The 9,243-nt window shown below is 47.5% G+C and overlaps 1 protein-coding gene across 1 annotated transcript in view; it reads left to right on the forward strand.

Moving 5' to 3' along the window:
- The first annotated feature begins 576 nt into the window (after positions 1-576).
- Positions 577-9,243, forward strand: part of LCTL (lactase like) — a 33,259-nt gene continuing 24,592 nt past the window's right edge. The window contains exons 1-8 of the mRNA XM_007957493.1: positions 577-691; positions 1,082-1,245; positions 1,937-2,024; positions 2,319-2,428; positions 3,967-4,095; positions 4,184-4,279; positions 6,309-6,363; positions 6,460-6,621. Coding sequence (XP_007955684.1) covers positions 577-691; positions 1,082-1,245; positions 1,937-2,024; positions 2,319-2,428; positions 3,967-4,095; positions 4,184-4,279; positions 6,309-6,363; positions 6,460-6,621 — 919 coding nt within the window. The remainder of the gene's footprint in view (positions 692-1,081; positions 1,246-1,936; positions 2,025-2,318; positions 2,429-3,966; positions 4,096-4,183; positions 4,280-6,308; positions 6,364-6,459; positions 6,622-9,243) is intronic.

Consider the following 9,243-nt stretch of genomic DNA (forward strand, 5'->3'; position numbering starts at 1 on the left):
GTCAGACAGCGCTCTGGTCCCCACCTTGGTCTGGGACCAAGGACAATCCTAGGTAAGCTGGCTAGGCTGGCCTCAGAGAGGGGAGCCCAATGGGAACAGGGAATCTCACTGACCCTCAGGTCTGGAGGCCCTAGGGAGGGTGTTCCTGCTTATGACATCTCTCGTCTTGGGGGGATGGTCTGTCCCTGTCCACATGCCACATTCTGTAGGTGTGATTTCGGCATAGGCTCTGTGTGTTGCCCCACCTTCCCCATCGGACTGGAGTGTCCCTAAGGCAGAGGGACATTCGACTAGGAGCAAGGGGAGGGGGAAGGGTTGCTTTGTAGCCCTGCTAAGCCAAGCCCTTGTCCCCACTCAAGGCTTCACACCAGAAGTCACAGCAGGGGCACACAGGAGTCAGTGTTTGGGTCCCAGGAGAGCTGTGACCAGCTGCCCCCAAGCGATAAAGCCCCCTTACCCACCCCTTCTACACATACCCCAGTCCTCTCCTGCTGGCCTTTGCCCCACAGCCCAGCATTCTGATGCTGCAGCTGTCAGGTGTGCTTTTTTCAGGTCTCGGGGGAGGGGCGGGGCACCATGAAGCCAGTTCGGGTCATCACCCTTTGGTGGTTGCTACTGCTGGTGCCCAGGCTGGGAGCTACAAGGAAGGGGTCCCAAGAAGAGTCCTTCTACTACGGAACATTCCCACCTGGTACGTCCAGTCCTCTGTTGGTCTGTCTATCTATATGTCAGCCTGCCCACCTTGGCTGACTTGCCAAGGAGTTTGGCATTTTAGCTTACTGACTGGTAGGATGGGGGCCAGGGGAAAACTGGAAACATAACTCCATGTAGTTGCTGTAATGTAAAAGAAGTTCCTAACAGACTTTTTTTTTTTAAGTTACTAAAAGCTATACAGAGAGTAAGTGCTAATTGGAGATAAAATTATGCAAGAGAAAGTTCCCATCCTGGCCCTACTTGTCTCCTGGGGAGACAAGGCCAAGGGAGAGCATGGCAGGGTGGTTGGCAAAGGGCCTTTCCTGCAGCCCTGGAGGCACAGCCCAGAGTCCCAGCTCTGGAACCAATTTGGGGTCTCTACCTGCAGGTTTTTCCTGGGGTGTGGGCAGTTCTGCCTACCAGACGGAGGGTGCCTGGGACCAGGATGGAAAAGGACCCAGCATCTGGGATGCCTTCACACACAGCGGGAAAGGGAAGGTGCTTGGGGATGAGACAGCAGATGTGGCTTGCGATGGTTACTACAAGGTCCAGGTGAATGATATGGGTGTGTGTGTGTGTGTGTGTGCTTGCATATGCGCCTAGCTGAGAGGTATTGGGGGACCCCAGGTGATGATGCCAAGCTGATGCTCTGGCCAATACTTTGCAATCCAACAGTCAGGAAACTGAGGCCTGAGGCAAGAACACGGAAGATTCCTAATTGAATGTGGCTCCAATGGGGTAAAAGGGAGGGGAGGTAGTGAGTGGGGGCTCGGGGAGGTCCCAGGACATAAAAGGAAAGAAAAGCAGGGCCCGAACTGAGCCATGACATTAACCTAAGTGATGGGTAGCTAAAGGGCTGATGCCATAGCCCCAAGGTTTACAGGCCACAGCAGCCTGAATCCCTGGTCCCTAATTGTGAATTGTACCCTCACATCCTCAGCCCCTCTGCCCAGCAACCACTTTCCTCTCTGGATGGACTTCTTGGGGGATTCATCACCCAAGTTTATTGGGAATACCCCACATGGTGGACTTCTCAAAGTGTTCCCATACCCTTCATTTCATTTGACTCAGTATATCCCCAGCACGAAGGGGGCATGTGGTATTGAATCTACTACATAGAGGAAGAAATGGCTCCTTCCTCACCCACTAGGGGCTAGAAACAAGAGTGAGCCTCAGTCTCGGGGTCCTGAGTGCCCCTCCCCAGCCCCAGGACCCTGCCCTGCCCCCATCCCTATCTGTGCAGGAGGACATCGCTTTGCTGAGGGAGCTGAACGTGAGCCACTATCAATTCTCCCTGTCTTGGCCCAGACTCCTGCCCACGGGTGTTCGAGGTAAGCTAGGGTGGCCCCTCTCAATGCCAAGTGTGGCCCCTTTTGGCCACAGCTGCTTTTGCAGGGACACCACAGTGTCCCGGGGAGGAAGAGCAGCCAACGAACGTGATCGCCGCTGGCAGTAGCTCTCCCGTGTTCTGTGGGAAACTGGGGCTTCTGGAAGTGGCTGTACCACCCTGAGTGCTTGAGGGTGCCTTCAAGCCTGCAAAAGTCTACAGGGCCCAGGAATGCTGCACTTTAGAAGGCCAAGGTCAAGGTCCTTCCTCATCAAATCCCCTTTAATTTCACCTACAGCTGATCAGGTGAATGGGAAGGGAGTCAAATACTACAGCGATGTCATTGATGCCCTTCTGAAGAGCAATATCACCCCCATGGTGACCCTGCATCACTGGGATCTCCCTCAGGTGAGGCCTGAGACAGGTCAGAGGCCAAGGGGAGCTCAGGTCAGCGTGAGGAAGACTGGTTTGGGGGCCTGAGACAGCAAAACCAAACCAAACTTGTTACTGTCAGAGCAGCAAGAGGAGGGCAAAGGGTCTATATTCTGGCTCAAGACCATCTAATGTGAATGAGTGAAGACGAAACATCTCTGACTCACCAAGCCAGGGAGACCATTCTGGTTTGCTTGGTGTTTGTAATTTCAGGTGGTAAGTATACCTTATGCTATTTTCCAAAACACTTGGCATAAAAAATAGCAACAAAAAAACTATTAAGTAACATCTTTTGACTAAGATTTGGTGGCACAGCGTAATTTACAAGTTTTCTTACCATTTCCCCCCCATTCGCTTGAGCCAGCATCATATGCTCTCTATAAGACACCCCAAGCAATTTCCTTGACACCTCAACATGCTTGAGAGTATCGCTGCTAGATGTCCGCATTCAAGTAATTTTTTCATGAATTCAATCAAGACCCCATGGAGATCACACTCTGGCAGAGAGAGGAGTCGGGTTCATAACTCTCCCTGACACAGGGCCGACAATACTGGAAAAGGAGCCTTGGGGGGTTAAAGGATGGAGAAGGGCTTCAGGGAGGTACTGGGTAGAAGGCGAGTCCCATCAGTGCTTTAAAGGGTCTTGGTGTGAGGAGGAGGAAAGGGTGGTCTGGTTAGAGGAAGCAAGACAGGAAGGGAGGAAGGGCTGGGCAAGTGATATGGTGAGAGTCTGGGCAGCAAGCAGGAGAGAGGAAGGTTGGACGAGTAGCTTGGGGCCAGATCTGGAAAACCTCAAATCCTGAGCTAAGGTGATGAGTTTATTCTGTGGGAAAGAGTTGTTGGAGGCCTCTAAGCTGGCACCTGGGGAGGCAGAGTACCCACTTAGATAGTTTAGATGAATCAGAAACCACCTTCTGGCTTCTTCTTTGGTTAATGGCTTTCACTGACCTGCCCCTTCAAACCCAAGGAGAGTGTGGTAAGTCATCTCTATGGAATGATAAATCTTGGGAAAACCTCACCCTTCAGAGCAGAGTGGGCCCCTTGAGGAAGCAAGCACAACCCACTTGCCCCTATAATAGAGGTTTCTGGGAGGCTTCTGACACTTACATGGCCTCCACACCCTCATCACACCCAACATCCTATCTCATTTCTTCAGCACTTACACTCAAGATTCTTTTTCTATTATCAGGCCTTTCCTCTGGCAAATTTCCTTAAACCTTCAACCTATCAAGTTTGTTCTAATAATGTTAGTCTCAAACTTTATCTCCCTCCTGTTTTTACGAAATATGTTATAGTTTATCTCCATGTTTAAATTGCTTTGATTCATCACTGCCATTGTCTTCAGGACTTAATGCCCAAGACCCTGCATTGTTGCTCTCCTGTTTTTGAGCATAAGGCTCTCCAGACATGCTCTACAGCTGACCCACCCACACACTTGACCAGTTGGCTCCAGAAGTCTTTTCCAGAGATGGACCCTTGGGCATCTGCTTCTCCTTCCACTTCTCTGTTTGCAGCTGCTCCAGGTTAAATATGGTGGGTGGCAGAACACGAGCCTGATCGACTACTTCAATGATTACGCCAATCTGTGCTTTGAGGCCTTTGGGGATCGGGTGAAGCACTGGATCACTTTCAGTGATCCTCGGGTAAGCCAGGTCTCTCTCCAGGTGGTAAAGCCCATGTCCCTGACCAGATTGCTCCTGCCTCTTCTCATGGGTCCTATGGTCCCTCTAGGCAATGGTGGAAAAAGGCTATGAGACAGGCCATCATGCACCAGGCTTGAAGCTCCATGGCACCGGCCTGTACAAGGCAGCACATCACATCATTAAGGTGAGATGGGCTTGGTGGGTCCTTGTGACAAGGCTGATCTCCAGTGTCAGCTCAGCCTGGCCCAAGCTCAGTCTTTGCTTCTTCACCTCAAAGCCAGAATATTCCATAGCACCTTCATCCTGTTCACTTTTCATCCCACAAAGACTTACAGGATGTCCTGTCACCCAGCCCTTTGCTGGGTACTGTGGCTGAGAGGATACAGTGACTGCCCACTCAGAATTTATAATCTTGCCATGGGGATGCAGCATATACATGTGAAAATTTGTCACCTTGGAGCTCTGATGGCATAGTGTCTAAGGCATTTGACTGCTAAGCAGAAGGCTGGTGGTTCAAACCCACCAGCCACTCCTTGGAAGGAAGACTGAGCAATCCACTTCCGTAGAGATACTGCCTGGAAATCCAAGGAGGGGTCGCTATGAGTCAGAACCAACTCAGTGGCAGTGAGTTTGGTTTTCTGTATAGGTCCAAATGGCTTGTGAAGAATGATGACAGGAAGGAGGGTAAGGGAAGACGGTGAGCTAGGGGCTCAAATCACTAATGACTGAGCAGAAGTAGCTAGAGGTTGGTGAATCACAGTAGTAAGAAGGGGTAAGGAATGATAGTGTGATGCATGGACTTCAAAGGGTCTGAGATTTTGAAGTATGGAAGTAGCAATAAAGAGCAAAGCAGATGCTACTCTACTTCCAAGCCCTAAAGTATGTGGGGTATGAGAAAAATAGGCTGTGCTTAAAAGAGGTGCAGTGGAGGTGGTCTTTAGGGACAGCCAGATGTTAAGGGCAAGAAGGCAGACGAGAAAGTCCATGAATTATAAGGCTACAGAAAAGATGTGAAGGTGGAGAGGGCCTTGGGCCATATAAGTGACATCATAGGACAACATGGGGATAAGGATGATGACTGAAGGGAGCAATGATGGGAGGCAGGATAGGACTGGCCCTGACGGATCTTTAGCAGAGGATGGACAATCAGTGCCAGCTGGAAGGTAAGGGGCCACAGGAGGACATATCAGGCCCTCAAACACATGCAGGGGGGAGAAATTTCTCACTCTTTCTTCCTTTGCCTTATGCTTTTTTAAACTTATGACTATTTTAGGGGCAAAGCTCTGAAGACATCTTTACTAATGAATAGGGAAGTCACTTTTTAGCCTTTCTAATCTACAATAGACAGTATGTTGAATATATGTAATTTTGATACTCTTTTCAGGTATTTCCCTCATTAGGCAATCCCATGATATGAGCAATAATTCATTGTATTTTTCTGGCTAGAAAAACAAAGTATACGGAGAGAAGACTGATAAATGGGAGTTCTGTGATTAAAAAACAAACCCAGATTTTATAATCTGAAAATATTCAGTTCTAAATCAATGCTTGCACTCCAGCTTGCACGAGAATCCCCTGGAGGTCTTGTTAACACACATTACTGGGCCCTCCTCCCAGTTTCTGATTTAGTAGGTCTGTGCCTACTCAAGAATTTCTATCAAGTTCCCAGGGGATGCTGAAACTCTTGACCAAGGGACCACACTTTGAGAAACACTGTTCTAGATTACCTTCCATCTGTCTTAGGTGTTGAACCAGCATCTGAAATAGCCTCTTAGGCAGGTCAGTGGATAACTGGTAGAGAATCTGGAGAGAAGGTAGATTGGCACATTTTAGATTCCATTTCTCAAAACTGTTCAAGATGTTTGGCATTTTTCTAGTTTACAGAGCACCTATGAGAAAAGTACTGCCTAGTTGCTATGGAGGACAAAGAGGAACAAAACAAGGACCTTATCATAAATCGGAGAAACAACAAATAACAACACAAGGTGGTTCCTACCAGGTTTAGGCAAGTTTCCACTATAATACAAAGAAAATGTCTCTAGAGGTCTGAGGGAGAGAGATCATGGATCAGGATAATTAAGATTGGGTTCATGAAAATGGCAGATCTCATATTGGATCTCTAGAATCAGGAAGGAGAAAACCATCCCACATTGAAAGGGAGGAGAGAAAGGGACAAGTCAAGCACCTATAATGAGTTTCTGCTCTTCTTTCAGGCCCACGCGCAAGCCTGGCATTCTTATAACACCACATGGCGCAGCAGGCAGCAAGGTGAGCTTTACCACCACAAACGTGCTAAGAACAGACATGTGCCAAAAGGAGCCATGGCATTCCCACCCACCCTCTTTTTCTTCCTTTTTTTATAAGGTTTTGTGGGGATTTCATTAAACTGTGATTGGGGGGAACCCATGGACATCAGGAACCCCAGGGAAATAGAGGCTGCAGAAAGATACCTACAATTCTGCCTGGGCTGGTTTGCCAATCCCATTTATGCTGGTGACTATCCTCAAGTCATGAAGGATCGTATAGGTGAGCCAAGCCATGTTTTAATTTTTTTTTTCATTTTTACTGTGATTTGGGTGTAAGTTTACAGAGCAAATTCATCTTCCATACAGCAGTTCATTTTGTCTCAAGACACTGACTACAATTCCCCAAAATGTAACAGCTCTCTTCTCACTTCCTCCCCATGGTTACCTTTTCCCTGTGTCCTTCCCTCCCATATACTCCTGCCCCTCAATTTGTCTCCCTGTGCAAACACTGCCTTTCTGTTCTCCCATGATTGATCGCTCCAAGGAGTGTATCTACCTGATGTAAACGTGCCAAGCCATGTTTTTAAACCCCAGGTACCATAACATCAGTTACTGAACTAAAGGGAGGATGGAAGAACATGTGGGCTTTAGGTGAGGCACTCAAAGGATAACCCAGCCCCTAGAGAATTGAGAACTGGCCACCTGACTTGGGTGTGCAATGGGGAGAGGAACAAATACCTAGACCTAGAAAATGAGAATTTCATAACCCAAGGGAAAAAAATTAGCAATTCTTGAGGCTTCCCCTTCGGTGCCTGTTGTTCCTGTCTCCTCCCCATTACACTCCATTTTAACTGGAGTAAAGCAGAAAAGGGAGCTGTGGTAGGATAGCGCCTAAGGCTAAGCAGAAGGTTGGGAGCTCTGGTAGTGTAGTGCCTAAGGCATTTGACTGTTAACTAGAAGGCTGGTGGTTAAAACCCACCAGCCACCCTATGGAAGGAAGACTGGACACTTTAGTAAAGATTTACCACCTCAGAAACCCAATGGGGGTCTCTATGAGTCGGAATCTGGTAGCATAGTGGCTAAGACACTTGCCTGCTAACCAGACGGCTGGCGGTTCAAACCCACCAGCCACTCCTCGGAAGGAAGATGGGGCAATCTACTTCCATAGTGATACTGCCTCGGAAACCCAAGGAGGGGTTGCTATGAGTCAGGTCCGACCCAACGGCACATAACAACAACAACCAGAAGGTTGGTGGTTCAAACCCACCAGCCACTCCTCGGAAGGAAGATGGGGCAATCTACTTCCATAGTGATACTGCCTCGGAAACCCAAGGAGGGGTTGCTATGAGTCAGGTCCGACCCAACGGCACATAACAACAACAACCAGAAGGTTGGTGGTTCAAACCCACCAGCCACACCTTGGAAAGAAGACTGGGCAATCTACTTCCATAGAGATATCACCTCAGAAACCCAAGGCAGAGTCACTATGAGTCGGAATCAACTCGACGGCCTTGAGTTTGGTTTTGGTTTTTGATGAAGCAGAAAAGGGAAGTCAAAGTGGTGGACAGTGTAGAGGCCACTGTTAGCTCTTTTTGTCCCTTGAGAAACACTTCTCAATATCTGCTTTCTAGTGCCAGAGAACAGACAGGTAGAGGTCACAGGGCAGTATCAGTTTGAATGCTTTTGACTGCCATGTAATCATTGTTGTTGTTAGGTGCCATCAAGTCGTCTCCAACTAATAACAACCCTATACACAGCAGAACAAAACACTGCTCAGTCCTGTGCCAGTCTCGTGATCCTTGCTATATCTGAGCTCATGATTGCAGCCACCATGTCTATCCATTTCATCGAGGGCCTTCCCCTTCTTCGTTGACCTTCCACTTTACCAAGCATGATATCCTTCTCCAAAGAATGGTTCCTTCTGACAACATGACCAAAGTAGGTGAGACGAAGTTTGGCCATTCTCACTTCCAAGGAGCATTCTGGTTGCACTTCTTCCAGAACAGATTTGTTAGTTCTTATAGCAGTCCATGATACTTTCAGCATTCCCAACACAACTCAAAAGCATCAACTCTTAGTCTTCAAGGAGACATCTTTGCTCTTCAGCACCTGAAAGAGGTCTTTTCCAGCAGATTTCCAGCAGTGCTGTACATCATCTGATTTCTTGACTGTTGCTTCCATTGGTGTTGATTGTAGAACCAAATAATATGAAGTCTTTGACATTTTCAATCTTTTCTCCATTTATCATGATACTGCTTATTGGTCCAGTTGTGAGCATTTTTGTTTTCTTTATAGTGAGGTGTAATTCATACTGCAGACTGTAGTCCTCAATCTTCCTCAGTAAGTGCTTCAAGTCATCCTCACTTTCAGCAAGCAAAGTTGTGTCGTCAACATATCACAGCTTATTAATGATTCCTCCTCCAATCCTGATGCTCTTCTTTGTATTTCAGTATTTTGCCCATTTTGTTGTTGTTATACGCCATCGAGTCAGACATGACTCATAGTGACCCCTCCTTGGGTTTCTGAGGCAGTATCACTATGGAAGTAGATTGCCCCATCTTCCTTCCAAGAGGTGGCCCATAGAATCTTTCAATATTGCAACTCAAGACGACTTACATTTTTTCTTGAGAAATGCCAAGTGTGTTCTTGCCTTTTGGCTTTCCAACTCCATGTCTTTGCACATTTCGTTATAATAGTTAACTTTGTCTTCTCAAGCTGCTCTTTGAAATCTTCTGTTCAGCTTTTTTATTTTGTCTTTTTTTTTTTTAATTTTATTTTATTTAGATTTGGGTGAAGATTTACAGAGCAAATTCACTCTCAATACAGCAGTTCACATATACTTTGTCTCATGTCATTGACCACAGTTTACCACAATGCAACAGCTCCCCTCCAATTTCCTCCC

The sequence above is a fragment of the Orycteropus afer genome, unplaced genomic scaffold (genome assembly GCF_000298275.1).
Source record: "Orycteropus afer afer isolate SDZICR_OR568_19922 unplaced genomic scaffold, OryAfe1.0 scaffold00015, whole genome shotgun sequence".
Taxonomy (NCBI): Eukaryota; Metazoa; Chordata; class Mammalia; order Tubulidentata; family Orycteropodidae; genus Orycteropus; species Orycteropus afer.